The sequence below is a fragment of the Ambystoma mexicanum genome, chromosome 6p, assembly GCF_040938575.1.
Source record: "Ambystoma mexicanum isolate Mex_15411 chromosome 6p, UKY_AmexF1_1, whole genome shotgun sequence".
NCBI classification, from domain to species: domain Eukaryota; kingdom Metazoa; phylum Chordata; class Amphibia; order Caudata; family Ambystomatidae; genus Ambystoma; species Ambystoma mexicanum.
In genome coordinates, this window is record NC_090935.1 from 600,513,851 (window position 1) to 600,533,291 (window position 19,441).

Sequence of the window (19,441 nt, forward strand, 5' to 3'; positions counted from 1 at the left end):
CGGGTTGACACACTACGGACCCGGATGCAACACAAGCAGTGAGCAGAGCCAACAGAACTTTGTCCTGGGAATCCAGACTAACATGCAGGAGAGGGGTGATGCCACAACAAGACAACGTTTACAGGAGGGATGCATTGATCACACACTCACAACCAAAACTCAATCAGCTACAACCGGCTCCCACTTATCGCCACACACACACACCCCACAGATTAGTCGCTCAGTGCAAACATACGTATACGGGGACGGTGGAACGAAGCACACACAAAGGTGCAACCTCTCAACAGGCGAGCACATTCATCTCACCCACGCCACGTACATCCTTACCAGTATACTCATGCATGCGTCAAACCACAACCAAACCACAACACTACCAGACTCGCTCACAATGAAACAACATTTATTGTGCTCCTGGCAGCATTGCAATTTTTAAAATATGAGCTAAACTTTGAGAACATTACCAAACTAAATACAACCTGCAGGACATGACACGTATGTATACATTTTCTTATATAATTCAATTTACCCACTAGCCATAACTGCTCTATTCAGTTGAACGCTATTTTAATTCACTACCAACTAAATTCATTTAAAACACCAAACCTTTGTTTGATAACTTCATCATGTAAGTTTCATTGTACTCACCAGATGGGCACAACCTTTTTTTGATTGGCCAATTCTATTTCCAGTACCTCATTTTGAGTATACCTGTTATAATTTCCCCATATGTACCTCATGTCTGAGCGTACCTTTTTCCTTACCAATAAAATCTCAAAACCCTGACTTCAAACATAACTTTGCTACACTAATTATACTTGGATGACACTTTTCTCATAACGGAGGGCCCAACACATCACACGCTTGACAAAACGGCCCAACAAAACATTCAGGTTATCTGTAAAATCCTTTGTCTCATATTTGATATCCACAACAACTATGATTGTGAACTATATAACACATAACATAGGATGTCGCCTCCATTGAGTACAAATACGACCTCTATAAAATCAGACCTTTTTTGCCTTCACCAATTTGCATTGTAAAAAAAATAACTCCTTATTTGCATTAATTCTCCAAAAATTCTGTCATATCTTTGCAATAAAAAAATGTTGTGCAATTTCCCAAAATCCACTATAAAATGTCTTTAAAAATACTTAGTGATGCAATCCATGCAATTTTAATAATTGTGTGGATGGCTTGATAAGGGCCATATTCTTAAAACATATGCCGAGCACAGTTCAATACCAAAGTCCTACATTTTTTCCCACACATTATCATAATAATCTGTGAATTTAGAAGAATGTTTCATTTACTTTTAGATGCAATGCTCCATGCTCATTTTATTACATTCGCATTGTCCAACAGTTCCCGTGAAAACCCATAAAGTTTAAATTCCTCCATATTTCTTATCACACAAAACAATAATTTCTCACCCATATGGAGCGCCCCTTTCTTAGAAAACTATGCAGTTCCTCGCAATGTGATTAATGGATTTTTTATGACTAACGTTTTCCACTAACAAATTTCAGTGAAATGTGCTTCCCAACAATGTACACTATACCAAATACTTTTAGCAGCTTGCTCTCAAACTTACTTTATCCACTTTGGACCTGCTGTGGCGTCATTGAGTTTGATCCAGGCAGCTTTATTTACATAATTACAAATGTACATCATCCAGTTTCTCTTGAGGGTATTTACAGGAGACAAGACATACCTGTACAGCAGAAAACCCACCGGCCATCCTTCACACTCCAGCTCAGGCCCCCAACTGACACTCACAGAACATTCACTCAGATACACCCAACATTCTCCTGAGCTGCATTCATGCATCAACATTCTAACGTCAAACAATCCAGGCCAGTGACATAAGACAAAACTACATTATAACAACTCCCCACCCCCCAACTTCCCCAAAAACGATCTATTAAATGGATGCAGGGTTGCAGGACTACCATTTGGCCCTCGTATCCTCATACACCACCCCAGGATTTAGGTGTTCTAATTCTGTCTGTCTTCGCTGGTAAATGCCCATTGTTCGGCTGGGCTGAGTCCTGTGGGTGAGGACTGTAAAATTGAGCTTTTTGGTCTGTAATAACTGAGGATTTTATTCAGTTATTTTGCAGGTGGCTCCCTGTTCCAGGAGCCAGGAATGCCCTTGTCCTTGGCTTCGAGCACTGGCTCTGGGCTTGACGCTGCGGGTCTGCATCTCTTCTTCCCCTCATTCTTCATGTAAATTCACTACAGTCCCTATATGGTATTTACTTATGCGTTCCTGTAGCTCCATATGGTTAGTGGCAATAAGCGGTTGCAAGCTTGCTCTGGGTGAACTTTGCTTTCTTGCGTTTCTCCATTTGGCTAGTGAAAAAGGAAAGGATTCTGACAGTATGTATCTGTCCTCTATCTACAGAACGGTGTATGCATGTGTGTCTAATTTCTTGCAGGCATGCAAGTTTATCTTGTGACTAACGCTGCTATGTCGTGTTGTCACTAACTGACATCATCAAGTGAAGGCGAGCGTCCCCAAATAGCACAACCCTCCCCGCAATGAGAGGCAATAATGGACTCTCCCAAAAATGGGAATAAGGCTAGGACCAAGTGCGGGTGAGCTTAAGGGAAGTTTTATCTAAGTCAAATAGGGCAGGCAAAGAACTCTGCACTCCGAGAGCGCTCTGTCTGACAATCGCAAAGACAGGCGTTTATATTTACAAAAAGTGTCATAGGCACCTACACACTATAGGGGGCACATGTACATGGGGATTGGGTGGCGTCTACTATATGTGCAGCTGTGATGCGTCGCTTCGTGGTTGGTAAACACCGCCGGGTGCCAACGTGGGGTGGGCAGGGTCAGCTGGGCTCATCCGGGAGGTGCTGTCGGGCCAGGCGTGGTCCGGACGTCTTTCTTGGCTTTCTGCCCTGGCCATGCACACCCCATTCATTCAATGCTGCAATGTCAGTTGTCCTGTAAATCCTACAATAGGTTATTCTACAGGTTAATACAACACAGGAGGAATGCACATTGGGGGGGAATACTTTAACGATACATCAATACATGGTTACTGTTCTCCTGTTGACTAGGTATCATGGGCCATGGGGTGAGCTGTCCGAGCTTTAGCTCTCGTTAGAAGTAATGACAGATGCTTTTACACAATGTTGGTGCAATATTAGGTGTCTTATTCTACAAGCGCCATTAATCTGGGGTGAACTGGTGGGTCGTGGGACCTATGAGGGGGCACCTTTGGTTGTGGCCAGGTTTTACTGCTGGGCTGTAAATAATTCAGGTGGCTGGCCGCGGCCAAGTGAGCTGTGGGGGAACATGAATGCTTGAAGCGGCTCCAGCTGAATTGGGGGAGGTGAGGCGGTGTAGCTCAGGCCTTTGCTTTCTCCGGCAGGCTTCAATGGGAAGGGAGGGGAAGTGACCTTGGATATGCCCACGATGATACTCTTCTTGTATACTGCAAATTATGTTGAAAACAAAGGGATTCGTATAATGCTTATTGATATTCTAAAGGGTTACACGTCTATATTCTTTGCACCGTTACATAGTCTTTTCAAACATGTTAACTTATACCAACATTTCTATTGATCACTACAGGGGGAGTATATGCAAAAATAGCAGCTCTTGCATGATATGGTAAACGCGATACGTGAGGTAGCATTAGGGTTGGTGGAGCACGCAGGAGCAACAGACCAATATGGTTGACAGCAGTAATACACGTTAACCCTGTACATTCACATTTGATGGCATTCCATGTATCTCTTTAAACAATTTACATGAGCTTGTAATACTGTTGCGCTTGTGTTCCTTTGCACTCTAGCAGCATCAGGGTAATCATGACATAAGGACTTGATATCACTCTCTTTACATTACCCCTAGAGAAGCACATTGTAGGAGGCCAGGGGCACTGACTGAGGGGGTTTGAGTATCGTGACAATTTTGTCACACAATAACACATTCTTCTATTCTTACAGTATTTGTAGATTTTTGACAAGGGGGGTCGTACAGAAGGAATATCATTGTAATGCAAAATATATATATATTGAGGCTTTTGTTTCACCGAGGACGATTTACAGTTATTTTCCAAGCCAGCCCCGCTACCCGGGTCACGCTGAGGGTAATGATGCACTACTAATGATGCACTACGGAAGGTGAATGATAGTGTTTGCTCTAACACTAGCTCATGTCCGATTGTTCGTGGGAACGGGCTTTCAGCGGATCTGCCAGGGAGAGGAGGCAACAGGGGTAGGCGAGGACTCTCTGAAGGTGGGGGCCGTGCTGCAGTGCACGAGGAATCATGTCTTTATGGCGTGCTTTGTTTTCAAAATAGTTTCCAGGACCTAACTTAAGTATGTTTGGTCAATGTGTCGGCCAGTGGCCCACCCACCACCTGGGCCCTGGTGGCAGGGGGGGGGTCCCCCTGACGAGTCATGGACATCACAAGAAGGGGACTGCAGGGAACGGGGGGGGGTGGTCTCTTGGACCTGATCTCCCATACACAAGGCTGGTAATTTCTCATTAGTCAACCTGGTCCAGTGATGATGCACCTGTATCAGCAACGACATTGGCTGGATAGGGTTTGTACGGTTGTCTAAGGGAATCTCTGTTCCCAAACGCGGAATACACTGGTCCACCTTGGGGTTGGCCAACGTGTAGGGAACACTAGGGCCATTCCGGTGACCCTCTCTTCACTGCCCAACTCCAAAGGAAGAATATCGATCTTTGAAATGCTTGCAGTGAGATCTCGAGTTGTAATGTGCGTTGTGGGCATAAAAATGTAATTCCAAACCAACGTTAACAATCCTGTTTAACACAAACATTAAAAGGCAAATAATGGCACACTACACCAACCTACTCAAGTAATTAATTTAAACCACACCAACCTACTCAAGTAATTAATTTAAACCATCATATAAATTAATGTTAAATATTTGATTATTTCATATAGTCAAGTCTAGCTATGCAATACTAAGCTACTAACGTCTACATTAGGAATGTGAACCATCAACTCTGATCAGAACCATCAACTCTGATCACATTGCATGTCCCCAAAATAAGGTGTCGCATCACCTATGCAGGCGATCCACATTATGACTCACAAAAATGGCTGCCAAACGTAGGACTACTGGATTGGGCTAACGCTTGTGTCCCATAGCAATAAAATTAAGGGTTCAAATTTAATATTTGATGGGAGCTGAAACCAGCTTCTGGTTGTCCGGTATCACCCAGCAGGCAGAATCTACTGCTAGTGAACCAGGAGTGAGCACATTGCATGCTGTAAAAGAGATGCAAACTTACCGTCCATTCTCTCTAATCCATTATGCTTTACATTCTTCTACATGTTAGAATTCTTCTCTATACAAATTCCAAAACTTTCAATGTTAATGTCACAAATGTAGGTTTGTGTGGCACCAGTTAGCCTGGAGAGCCAAAAAGTAGCTGTCGGTGGCAAGCTAACGATCCTCTCGTAGGCCAAAAGCAGGAGCCAAGTCGCCCCTGCTCCCCTCAATGTTGAACCCTCCACTCTCGTGGAGATAAAATAAAAGGAGATGCGCAGAAGACCCCCACAGGCCTGCCACAACAATCTCTTGGATGCCCCAAAAATCGAATTGCCCAATATTTTCGGTGCCACCATCTGGCTAGCACTAACTTTGAGGATTTGAGAATGCTAATGAAGAGTAAGTAGGACACCTTTAAACACAATTAATCGTTCATAATGGACAAAAAGTTAGTGTGCATTTTATATGGAATCTAGATTTGCGGTGTGCTGAGTGCTCGCTCCTGGTTCCCCAGTGGTAGCTCCTGCATACTGGGTGATGCTCGCACCCAGTAGCTTGTTTTAGCGCCTGCTCATCGGATAATTTCAAACCCTTGGGCAGGTGGAGGGAGGGAAGAAGGGAGAGGAAAAAATTGCTGTAGCTTAATTCTTGCTGTGTCTGAGCAAAACACTGTAATATGTCCCACGGTTTAGAGCTGGGAGCTGTTGTCACGTGGGGATGAAAAAATGGCAAATTCCCCTGTGTGCGGAATCTAGTAGCATTCTTATTTTCCTCAAGCCTTTCCCGAACATTTATGACCCAAGTTGTAAGCGTTGAATGTGCTGCTTGAAATATTTATATTGGAAGCTATACAGTCCCAACAATGGATCTTTGGATGACAACCTGCCTTTGTTAAAAGTTTTTATACTGCACACTGTCACCAACTGCGTGGTCACTTGGAGCTCTGGCGGATCTGTAAGGCAAGGGGGTCATAAGACCAAACCTTTCAGATCTACCATCTGCCACGTTTCAACACCCATCTGTTACATATTTGTGGAACCTGCATCTCAATAAATGTTGGAAAATGAATTGTAATAATTAACATACGCTCATTTATCCTTAGGAGAATTTCTCACAAAATCTGCAACTGCGGTCTGAAGGAGCTTTGTGTATCACTGGAGGCCCTGTATAGGCACGACATCCAAGCACAGGTATGTGTTAAATCCCCGGCAGATGCTTAAGATGTTTAACTGTGCAGTCTCAACACTGTAGCCATCAACTTGTATTTTTGATGTCCCATTTCCATAAAGGGCATCTAGGAAAACTGCAGCCGCTATATGGGTCATATGTCCAGTAATGAAATTTGGTTTAATTGGTGATGGAGGATTGAGAAGGTAAAGCCGTTCTTCATACGACTTATTACTGGTTATAACCTCCAAAAGTAAAGCAATGCAAAAGCAGCTCTGACTTTTCGTCCTGTGAAAAGCTATAGTGCATGTTGCAACTACATTCTTTTTCAATGTGTTTTGGGGCTTGGTGGGGTAGTAGCAGTAATCGAGCAGATAAGTACAGGAGTTTGGATAACTTGATGAATTGAAAGAGGTTGATTCTTTTCTTCTATCATTTTTTCTTATTTGTTTGGTTTACAAAATATAAACCTTTACAAAAAGAACACAAGATAGATTTTTTTTTTTTTTTTACAAAAGGAAAAGATTCAAGATCAGTTAAAACAATTAAAATCATATTTCTAACACAAAATATACATCCAAGCTGACGTCATGCCATTCCACATTTACATACATATAGAAATGATCTCTTCAGACAAGTTTTCCTTTTTTTACATTTGTTCAATTGTAGGAATTATTTGGCTGCAGGCAGATTACAGACTTCGTCCAAGAATTTCACAGCCAATTTCAATGCATTCAGTTTACCATAAAGTATATTCCACCAAATATCTTCAATATCTACTCTGGAGGGATCAAGAACAAATTTACCAAAGATTGCAAGTCTTTGGATTACCAATGCCTGACAGTTTAATAACAAATGCTTCAATGCTTCAATGTTTCAGGTGTGACAAAAACGACAGTTAATTCTCTGTGTAGTACCTGAGCGAATTTCTAAAATTTCCCCTATCGGTAAAACATTGAAGCGGAATCTCATATAGGCAGCCCTCCTTTTGGGGTCAGGGAATTTAATTAGATATGACTCCGGTGTACCCATTTTTTTTCCATCATAAATGATCTGATTATAGATCCTGGAGGAGTCAACTCTTTCCATAGACTGCATCCAAAGTTTTTCCCTTAACTCTCAAGGGGTTAAGGATCAAAGTCTCCAATGTTAGACAAACTGGATCAAGACAATTCAAACAATCTATTTGAAGGTTGAACAACCACTTCGAATTCGAACAACCGGTTCTCAATCTACAACCCATCAGTGCATATAAGGTGTTCTCTTTAGCGATGATTAAATTCCGATAGAAGTTTAGCCTTTTCAGCTTGATTTTATTGTCTAGTGACAGAATGCCCAACTCAAAGCGGATAGCTGACATTGGAACTCCCTTTGGTAGACAGTACAGTATTTTCCGCCAGATTTTGGATTCCAGTTTGGCGGCCAGTCGATATGTCGGAAATGGTAAGATTTCAAAACCATATAGTAATTTAGGTAAGACTTTAAGAGTGTAAAACTTGATTACCGGGGTCACTGAATACTTACAGTATTTAGTAGCAACCTTTTGCATTTGATAGATCAGTTTGTCTGCATTATCAAGGTAGTATTTCCAATAGATGTGGACAGTGAAGCCACTGAAGATAGGGAAGCCCAGATAACAAAGTGTTCTAACTTTAAGCAATGGGTATCGCTCTATCTTCCATCTGAAAGTGGGGAGTTTTTTCCGATTAGTTTAACAGATTTTTTCCCATTAATAGGCAGGCCATTACTATCCACATATCTTGAAAACACCAGCAGTGGTGCTCATAGAGAAAGATGGCATTTAATTTCCCTATGTTACCAACATGCCATCTAATCCTAATCCTATTCCCCCTGCACGACGCTATCATAGGAGTTGGGAGGGAATCCTGGGTCTGTTTGGCAGAATTCCAATACAGTTTAGCCTCCAAGGTTCTATGATCACTTGAGTAAGATTCACCCACACAAGTCAACACCGCGAGCTGCAAGTTGATCTGATAGGAACATATGGTGATTTTTGTATACCTTTCGACATGTATGCTCATTTGCTGAGGTTTCAAATACAGAGTTCATATGAGTGAGTCCCCAGGAATAGAAAAGTTTGGACCAGATGTGCCCATGCATACTTTTACAAGAAGTGGAAAAGGGAGGCCCATCTATCGGTCCCGGAATTCCCATAGATCTAATGGAAATAGAACCCATGCTCTTAAGCATTCCCACGCCATATTTGATTTCTGAGTTAAGATCACCCAATATTATGATATCAAGACCTCTATATTTGAGCAACAAGTTCAAAAGGCAAGTATTAATGGATGGCAAGATTTTTTCCATTGCATTCTTTAGCGGATTATAGTAAATGTTCATTACTAACATAAGACTCAAACATTCAAATTCCAGTATAGTCACTAAGATACCTCTCACAATATTTAGAGATTCCATTATGCGTGTTCCATTTGCTATTTTCACTGCTGTTAATAGGCCAACCGATGGTCTACCACGGGGCCCATTTGTAGCGTATTGGTATCTACATTCAAAACCATCCAAATGAAGCGGAACTCTCGACCATGTTTCTTGGATACAAATTAGATCCATGAATTTACATTTGGTACACACCACATTTTAGGTCATCAAAATTGAATGGCCCCTGGAGTTCCATGAAAGGATTTGCCAGCTCTGCGTAAGGACTATACAACTAAAGCTTTTCCGTGGTTTGGATTTGAGAGATAGATTCTCGCAGGGATAGTGCTAACCATCTCCAATCTTGGTCATCGCCTCACCTTGTCGGGATATTTACATCCCTACTCATGCGACCCTCCTCCCGCCTTGGTGGCGCGATGGGTTTCTGATGTTTGATGTCCCTATTGCTGTCCCAACCATAACTGAAGATAAGGATATCGTACCCCATCTTATTAAAATGCTCCGTCTCCTGAATTATGAGGTCAAAGCTGTTTTGAGACCTCGGGACTATTCCCACGTAATCCATCCACGAAGGGTGAATAAAGTCCACCAGACAGATGGTCTGTCGAGGTGATTAGTCTCAATTTTGGAGTCTCATTAAACATTGAGAGGACGCAAGCCCTATTTAGGGAGGGCAGACCACCAATATCACATAGATTATATAGAAAAATGCTTGGATAATCTGGAAGTGCCAGTAACCGCCAGGTCATATTACGCAAGTCACTATCTTCAATGTGGATTGGTGGTATTGGCTGTTGACTAGAACTAGCATCCCCATCCTGATAATGTTTTGTTGACTTTTGCTGGAATTAAAGGGTTGTTCAGATAAATTACCTTGGACCCTTTGTGAGTTCTCCCCCGTACTTGGTTGGATTATCCGAGTATGGTATTTCAGAGACTGCTCGCCTTGCATGTTAATGGCGGAGGCCTCCTCGTGGTCTTGATGGAAGTTACTGTTTTCTTCCTCTTGACTTTCCCATTATTCCTGATTTTTTAAGCTTAGATGCATCTGGTAACAGATCCAATAAAATGTTCTTAATAATCGTTGGGAGGTCACTTATCTTTCCTCTGTACTTAGATTGTTGTGGGACAGTTTTTAACCCCAGTGATACTTGGTCCATGTCCTCCCTTTTCTTTGTTAGCTGGTTCCGTTTCTAAATTTGGAGCCTTGACCGGCAGAAGCCAGGAGACCACCTTCCTTGTTAGTAGGGGATCCAGATTGCCGACCCGTGATTGAGAGGTAAAGCCCTATCTATTAGATTCCAAAGATGTCGTTGGCACTTCCTCTTTCTGATTTCGGATCTCCTGCGGTAGAATTTGACTTGAGGTAGATTTTTTCCAGTACTGTGTAAAAGTTAGATAATTGGAGCTGTTTTACTACTTTAGTGTCCTCCCTCTTCAAACTGGGCGGGAGTGATTTGTTTTCAGGCCCAGAGGTTGTGTTTCCACCTGTAACACTCTTCGTCCCCCCCTTGTTCTATCTTTTATTTTTTTTGTTTTTTGTGATTTTTTTTTTTTGTAACATTTTTTTATTATCCAAGACGGGACTTGGAGGGTTTAGGACAGGGCTAACATTATGCACCTGCAAAGCCATTTGGCTTTCTTCGTTAAGCTCGTCGTGCCACCTCGTTTGTCAAATCTTTGCACCTTTGTACCTTTTCCGGAAATTGGTTTTTCTTTAGCTGCCTTTTTTTTTTGCTTTCAGAGCCAATCGTTTTTGGCGTCTTGAAAGCGAATAGCCCTCTCATTCTTGCATTGATGCATCTTCTGTATTTTGAGAGCCCGCAAGTGAGTTCTTTACATCTTTGGACTTTTCCAGAAGATCTGTTGAGACTGATGGGCTATCTGGAGGACCAGGAGGGGATTTTAGTATAACCATGTTCTTTTCACCCTACCCACCAGTTGTTTTGATGGAAGAGGACTGAATCAGAGTCATACTTCCTGCTCTACTTTATTCATTTTTTGATAGTTCTTTCATTACCGTTAGCATTTGTGTTTCCCCTTCATCACATGTTTTTAGAATGTTATTTGCAAAAGAAAAATCAGTCATTGTTGATTTAGTTGTTGGTGTTACTGCTAAACTATAACTTGGTCATTTGTTTAAGGGTACACAAGTCTGAGAACTCTGGGATTTGGCTGTCACATGGAGGGGGTAGAGTAGGTTTCCCCACTCCTGAGATCGGTACCGATTTTGCCCATTAGGAAACCTTCCACCCGATTAAGTTTGGCTTGTGAGTCTAATACAACCCGTTTCAGATCTCTGATTTCCCAGTGATCCACTCATGTCCCTTACCCAGGAGATTTAATATCCTAGAGATTACTGGCAAGGATTCCTCAAAGTGGTCATCGTTCCCCGGTTTTGGGGAACTATTGAAAGAACCCCTAGGCGGAGGTGAATGATTTCTGGGCTCGGAAGTCAAAATTTCATTATGCACCCTTGGACCCGTCTCACCCTCTTGTGTAAGCAAGTCCGTATTTCCCCCAAAGACCATTTCTTTCACCCCTATCCTCACAAAAAAATTGATGCAGAGGGGAGAGGGAATTTCGCATTGGCGGAGAATATTCTGTGTGGAGTTAGGGTCTGTATTCGAGGAGGGGTATTAGAGATGAACCTTGTCAACACCATTACATGCTGCGTTGACTGGGGTGGAAGGTCCTCTTGAGAGCATTACACGTTTGCCCAGTTCTAATTTCACAGTTTGTGACATTGATACATCCAGTTTTGTATACTCCGACTCCACCAGTTGCTCCAGACTGTTGTTCAGACTGAGTCTCTCAAACTCCAGAAACTTGACAATGGAAACTTGAGTCAAACGAGTAAATTTGTCATACTAGTCTTCTGACTCATTTCCCCTGTCCCTTGCATGTACCTTTGCCATTACACAGGAGGTGAACTATCTCACATGATCGCAGTTTTTATGTGATTGTTTACTGCCTCATTCCCGAACAGGTCACTGTCTGCCCTCACGTCCTTAAAGTTCTCTTTTTGTTCATTTGTATCACATCCTGTCTCCCTCTCAGCCTCGTTTAGCCATATCACTTCTGTTATTTAATACCGGGGAGCATTTGGCCTCATTTGATGGATCAATGTTAGAGTTTTTTGGAATTGGGGTCGGAAGATAAATTTTCCCATTTCTTAAAACTGTGGCCATGTTGGAAATTTACAGAAAACACACTTTTCCCATTAACCGGCACCTCACCTCCACATAGCCGCCCACACCTCTGAATTCAAGCAGTGACTATAACGAGGGGAGGGCTGGGAGCAAAAACATGGAGGCGGGATTCTATAAAATCAATAAATGGAAGGGGAAAAAAAGGGGGAAAGCAGAAGAGAAAAAAAAAGGCTCGCACTTTAACAATAATGGCTCTCTGAGAGGAAACTAGTCATGCGCCAGCAGAAAATCAATAAGAGTTGGTAATGGCTGTATTTACCCGAGTTGTTTAGCCCACTCACCGCGCCTCACCCGCCCACCCGAACAGCACACTTGGCGACACTTGGATGCACATGCAGGATGCGCGTTCATGCAGGTTTTATAGGTATTTCTGGGTGTGGTTTGGTGAGGGGGCGTGTGTATGACACGCCGTGCATCTAGGGGAAAAAAGGAAACGTCAGAGGGCGGGTGTTTAGAATCTAAAGGGCTTATGGGAGGGAAGGAGTCAACAGCCCAGCCCAAACTCATTACTAGCACACTGAAGCCCAGCCCAGCCCACAGGCACATAACACCACAGACTAATAATTGCTTGTATGGACAATTACTGTTGTTGCTGAAGTCCAAGAAGCAGTGTTTCGCCGCATGAAGAAAAAGGGCTTCCTCTTGCGCATACAGCCTTTTTGCTGATAGGAAAGTCCACGTTATTCACAATGTCCCATCAGAGTCCGGTCCAAACAGCACACTTGGCGACACTTTTCTTCTATCAACGATTGTTAGAAAATGTACCCGGGTGTGATGTCTCGATCATGCCTAATTACATGCATACCCAAAAAACATTGAGAGTTTGGTTTCTGAGTGCAATGCTAAAGTGAAGTAAGTGAATGTCAAATCTCAACCAAGATTCATCTTCATAACCCTTATCTCCTCCCCCACCCCCTAATGTGCATCAATTGAAGTCCTATGCCTCTTGTAATTTATTGCTGCCACCTGACTCATTTGATAATGTGACTTTGTTGGTTTCTCCGTTATCTTTCGCCATTTCCTCGGCTACTGATATATTGGCCCCAGAAGAAATTAAAGTCATTATGTCCGACTGTAAAACATACTTGGTTCAATACGTCCTCGGATCCAGATCACTGAAAACAGAGAGAATGGCGGAAGAAACCTTCTCCCATTATGCTTGCTAGTTATAAGCACGCAGTAAATGACTATAAATCGGTCATCGTGGAAGAAAAATCTAAATATTTCATACCAGAATAGGCAACGCTAAATCAAGAGTAGACCAATTGTTCAAAGTGATAAAGGAGGTGGAGGGTAAAAACTCCTTGATCCATGACATCAAGCATGATGTTGCTTGGTGTCGGATGATCCAAGAAGAATTTTCTGACAAAATCATCGGCCATCAGAAAGCCATTTATATAAAACAACTTGGCTTAAAAATAAACATGCAGGAAACTATGCCACTGGTAATCCACTAATGGTTGCGTTCCACTCTAAGCAGTGTTCTGAGATGGTTATGATCAATATAGTCCCAAATCTAAAACCTACATCCTGCCAGGCTGATACATGCCCTGTAGTGATTAAGGATTCAATTGCATTTCTCAGTCCATGGATCACTAAAATGGTTAATTTATCTTTTATCGAAGGTGTGGTGCATCCTTTCTTAAGGAAGTATGGATAATCCCCCTCTTGAAAAAAAGTTCACTGGATCCTACTATGGCCAAGAATTATCGTCCAAGTGGCCTATCTGCAATTCCAAGATTTTCTGGAAAAGAACATCTCAGGCATTCACCAGTCAGGATTTAGAGCTTGGCATGGGACAGAGACAGTCCTTTTAGTTCTTAAGTCCACTGTCTGCTATAGTGGAAAGGGGTCATCCAGCATTCTTGATGCTCCTTGACTTTTCTGCGGCCTTTGACCTGGTCGACCATTCCTTTCTGGGCAATAGGTTGAAGTATCTAGTGGGTTGTTAAAATGGAGCATTGAAATGGATAGCCTCCTTTCTTGGGCCTAGAGTCTCGAGTAGAGCGGATGCTCAATCTTCTTCTAGTCTTATTAATACTCGTGTCCCACATGGCTCCTGCATTTCCCCTTCGCTGAAGACCTCTGCTAGATATATTAGACCACCTGGGTCTCTATTATACCAACTATGTGGATGATACTCGGGTGGTCCTTGAGCGATCTGGCGACCATGTACAGAATTCTATGATGCTCCAGTGTTTTCAGAAGGTCAGTCATGGATTCTGTCTAATTCCTTCAGTATTGCTAACAACCAAATTGTGGTCAGACTGTGTTAAAACGTTGAGTATTTAGACGCAGAATTGAACATGAAGGCCCAGGTGTCTCATATCCGTTCTTGTGGTTATGTGGTCAGACTGTCAACTCGGGCCATTTTTGACCCTTGAAAGCAGAGCCATTCTTGCCTTGGCTCTGGTGAACTCAAGGCTTGATTATTGTAATAGCCTGTTGTGTGGCCACGACACAGGCTAATCGTCCGTCTCTGCAGACTGGTCAAAATGGTGCTGTGCGTGCAGTTTTTGGGCTGTGTAGACGTTCTCCAGAAGGATGTTGCACTGGTTGCCTGTCCAACACAGGATCAGACGCACAATCTTGTCACTTACATAGAAGTGTTGGACACTACCCACCTGTGAACTTGACTAACCAATTGATCATTGATCTTCTTTGGTTGCTTCAGTCTAGCGAGGGCTTGAAATTTAAAGAGCCGCGATTTAAAACTGGTAAAGTTTGGTGCAGCAGCTTTCTAGTGCAGGCCTCCAAAGAGTTTTGTGTGCTCCCACTGGCTCTGAGAGCAGCTACTTCCCTCTCTGCTTTTAAGAGTGAGGTTTAAACACATGTTTTGAGTTCTAGAGTGGTTTTTGGCTCTCCCTTTTGTCTGTCCTGTGCTGTATTATTTTTTTGTGTACTGTGAGGCCTATGGGAATGTGGTGCGTAACGAGAAGTAAATGATTGTATGTACAAGCTTTTTTTTGGTCTTTACCTGAAAATGTCTGCCCTTTTCCCCGGAGCATGTAATGCTAGCGTGAGATGGCCTGTGCTCTGCACTCCCTCCACCTTCCCCAAGGTCTTTTTTTAAACCAGTCTGTTTCGATGTTTTCTTCCTTAAGTGGTTAGGTGTTTATTTAAAAAATGCGGGGGAGGTGTTTTGGTTTTCTCGCATTTTGCCTTTTAGGAGACACAGCACACAACAGTAACTGCAATGAATTGGAATCCCAGCCCAAGAGTCCACCTAACTCTAAATGGCCCTAAATTGTGCAGGTTCTATGGTTGGGCTGATACTATTTGGGAGTCATTCTGTTCAAAAGAAATATCCAAGTAGACTGTGCCCTCAGAATTTTAATGGGCACATGTATTTGATCTCGAGGGGCATTAACTGGTTTTCATTTCATACTCTATTGATCTGAATGACCTTGCTGCTTTTTCCCACCCTTGGAGGGCCCTGCTTAGTTTTATATCCCGAGACTATGTTGTGAAAGAATTGCATGCTTATCCTGAAGAGGATTTACAGATGAGTTTGTCTTGGTTGATTGGTCCAACCAACCCAATGGGAAAAGTCAGACTTTTGCAGGGCTTCTCTTGTCGAGGCGAATTCGGAGCTTCAGCACTGCAGCAGGTCTTCACTGGGAAAACCAATGGTCCAGGAGTTGCAGCAAGTGTCTCTTCCAAGTTCTTCTTCGGATTCCTTCGTCAGTGGTCAACTCTGCCTTCCAAGCAAAAGACCTCACCCTTCATGCAGGTTTCTCCCATTAATTTGCAGCCTAGCTGTCATTCGCACTGCAGGGTGGCTGTCTCAAAGGACAGCCAGCCCATCACCTTTGGTTGCATTCCTGTAACCAAGTAGACTAAGCACAGTTTTGTGAACCTCCCTCGCTTCCTGCCCTGCCAGACACACTGGAGCCAGCGGCAGGCTTCAGCAGTGAACCCCGCCAAAGACCAAACAAAGGCACCAAACCGGCGACCTTTACAACAAGAAATGGTGAAAAAAGACCAGGCCTTTTTTGCCAAAATAGGTACCCGTGGGTGCAATACTGCAGCTGAGGTTTCGGCCTGCGGTAAAAACACACAATGGTAGGAAAAAGTAAGCCACTGCCACCAGCCATGAATTGTAGAAAGGGGAACATAAAAATGTTTACATTAGAAAGTAGACAAACCGAAAGCTTACTTAAAAAATTTATTTTACTAGAAAACCGAGTACAAGTGTTATTTGGATACTTGTAACTGTGAATATCTGCATCTCTACAGCTCACATTTACCCTTCTTGAGATGTCTGGCTGCTCAGTCACTCTAATCTAACAGATTAGAGTCGAAAGGTGGTCACCTCCCGTCTATACCTTAACTTTTATATCACAAAATTGACAGAAGGATATTTGTTAAAAAGCTATTCCTAACACTGAATCCCTAGTGCTAACTAGATAGAAACTGTGCAGGAGGTTACTTACCTACAGGGCTACCAGCCCTAGTAGGTGCTGGTGTGCCGACTACAAATGGAGTGTAGAGGTACTATCCCTATCCTCTCTCACTAATTTCCTAGTTTCTAAAAGTAAGTGCATACGTGGTGGGGGTCGGTGTCAGTCTTTTAATGTTGCTGCCTCCAACGCGTACGGCTTATCACGTGTTTTCTGTCCACAGTAGAAAACCTAAAGGGCAGAAGCACTGATCCTATACCTTCCACTGCACAAGATCCAGTAGAGAAGACCGGTGACTAAGCTGCATTGTTGCAGGGCTGGTAGCGACTGTGCAGGAGGTTACTTACCTACAGGGCTAACTAGTTAGCACTAGGGATTCAGTGTTAGGAATAACCTTTGCTCAATCATTCTACCAACCTTTGTTGTACAGACCTATACCAATAGTTTGGTTATCTATTGCAAAGAGGACAAGGCTACTGTAGTCTCCAAAGGGTTACTACATACACTCTTGCCTAACACTGGTGGCAGGCAGGCCTGTAACGCCTACTAACCCAAGAAATGTGGAAAATGATGATGATGACCGAGTCGAACTCCATTCTGCAAGAGGAGTCGGAAGAGTCTTGGGATAGAAGCCCCTCTGTGCCACATTCTGCCCTTTTGCCTCAACCCATTTCCATTGGGACCCTGCAAGGTCCAACACTGAGCCCAGACTGTTGTTCTGGAAACCAAAGAATAGAGTTGGAAAACAAAAGATTAGAAGCTCAAAGAGAAGCCAAACATCAGGACCTCTGACTCGGTGAGTTGGAAATGCAACATGAAATGGATATGAAAAGATTGTCTCTTTAATCAGTTTCCCTCCCAGGGTCCTCTAGGTCTTCCAGTCCCAAGAGGCCTCGGCTGCCTAATGAAGCAGTGAGTATGTATGATGTATTGGATTGAATACACTCATGGAATTCAAGGAATAAGAGGGAATGATTTAATCCTTTGGCTCTTGTCTAGGCTCCCCCAGAATGCATGAAATGCTATAATGGAGGTGGGTGCCAGTGAGAGAGGGGGGGAGTATGAATCATTGAAGCTGGCATTAATATCCAGATTTGGGAAGACTCCTTCCCAGTACCTTAAGAGGTTTAGGACCCTCAAAAAGACTGATGGTACCCCTTGGGCTACCTACCTGGTACATAAATGTTTGAAAAACTGGTCGGGTTAAGGGTTACAGAGTGAACACCTGTGAAGGAATGAGATCTGTTTTTGTTAGAATCTATTTTTGATGCCTGCTCTCATGAGCTGAGACAGCACTTGGCTGTCTCAAGAGATTGATCCCAAAAAGTTAGCACAGGCTGCTGACTTGTGGTAGCCAACAGGGCCGCTCGCAAGGACTGTGGGGGCACTCACAAAAAGGATGAGGGGGAAGCAGCACAAGAAAGTGGGAAAAGAGAATTTTAATTCCAACCATCCAAAAGCGGGCCACAAACAGAATAAAGGAAAATTCCATGGGGAAACCTAATTCTTGTGAACTCTCTGGTGCTAAACTGACCATGTGAAAGGGGATCCCAGATGTAAGGGTAAACCTTCAGTGGTCCACAGAGAATTCAGTGACTAGTATCCAAATAAACACTTACACTCAAGGTTTCTTGATTAAACCAGTATTAATTTAAGTCAGTTTGAATAAGCCTTCTTCAGAAGAGGCAGTATATAGTAACAAATAGACTCCAAAATACACACTCTTGGTTTCTCTATATCAGAGTGCCCATTTGGGTTGGCACACACACTTCCTACACCCTCAGGTGACTTAAATGGCTAGGACACTGGACATTAATATATTACTGTGGCATTTAGAGCATTACTTGAGTGTCAAAGAAAAGGATTATTAGAATGAACAAGCGATGACAAATATTCTTAAGCCGGTATGTACTTTTGAACCCCCAATGCAAAGTAAGTTAACCCCTTCATGGAAGGACAGGTGCAACACAATGTCAGGAGAGAAGAGCCATTCAGGGAGCCAGGCTAGGCCACAGTCAATTGGGCAAATGTCTAGGTGAGCTGAAGCACTTCTTAAAGGTAGATAAAAGTCTTGCACAATGTTTTAGAAGTCCTTGTAGAAAAGGAGAGTCAATGTAGGGCCTCAAGCTGTTAGACTTGTGAGTAGTAGAAGATGCAAGCAATTCTACAGATCAACCAAGACAAGTCTCAACTGAGAGCTAGCAAGGCTACAGAACAAGAGGCAAGTTATCTTAGACTATACAGTACTTTTGGTTAGAAGAAAAATACAGCAGATTACTACTGTTATTGTGCAGCTATGCAGATCCTGGTGTTCCTGGGCCTCAGTCGTGGGGACAAGAGGGAGGACTTCTGGTGACTACTGCACTGCAACAGGACGGTCACCGACAACAACCGGCAGTATTCAAACGAGTGGCACTTCAGTGTTTCAGCTCCTCGCGTCTACCGCAAATGAAACCACTGCGGTTTCTGGCTGGTGAGATGGGCTTTCCTTGCTTCTGGTGGTCCAGCACTCGGTGGTGGCTCAGGCTTGGTCAGCCCTGCTTCGAGGGAGTTTGAAGATCTTCCTGGAGCTCGGATCCTGCTTGAAAATGATGCAATTGGTTCTGGTGTTCCTGTCCCTTGGCACTCGGTTCATGCAGCAGCAAAGGAAGTACATCCAGCAGAGAGGGGTTCCAGTCGCGTCTGTCTTGGGGTCGATTGGTCCCACCAACCCAAGGGAGGGCTTCTCTAGTCGAGGCGAATTCAGAGCTTCATCACTGCAGCAGGGCATCACCGGGCAAACCAACAGTCTGAAGTTACAGCACTTCTTCGGATTCCTTCGTCCAGTGGTCGACTCTGCCTTCCTTGCAAAAGACCTCACCTTTCTCTCCCATTCATTTGCAGCCTAGCTGTCACTCACAGCAGGGTGGCTGTCTTCCAAGGACAGCCAGCCGGCCAATCACCTTTTGGGTGCATTTCTGTAACCAAGCG

General features: G+C 43.3%; 1 protein-coding gene and 1 non-coding gene across 23 annotated transcripts in view; both read left to right on the forward strand.

The window, feature by feature from the left end:
- The window catches only part of SDHAF1 (succinate dehydrogenase complex assembly factor 1), a 172,136-nt gene that overhangs the window by 39,302 nt on the left and 113,393 nt on the right, over positions 1–19,441 (forward strand). For 17 of the 22 annotated variants that reach the window (XR_011280651.1, XR_011280644.1, XR_011280645.1 and 14 more), the window contains one exon: positions 6,377–6,464. The exons of 3 other annotated variants lie outside the window; for them this stretch is intronic. Coding sequence is in view for 5 of the 19 variants with exons in the window: in XM_069627432.1 (XP_069483533.1) it covers positions 6,377–6,464 (88 nt within the window). In the remaining 14 variants the exon portion in view is untranslated. Of the gene's footprint in view, positions 1–5,611; positions 5,852–6,376; positions 6,465–19,441 lie in introns of those variants that run through there. 2 more of the 22 variants (XM_069627436.1, XM_069627433.1) reach the window with 2 other exon arrangements.
- On the forward strand, positions 6,633–6,724 carry LOC138512414 (small nucleolar RNA SNORA47). Its single transcript, XR_011281243.1, has one exon. It is a non-coding gene; the product is annotated as a small nucleolar RNA SNORA47 (small nucleolar RNA).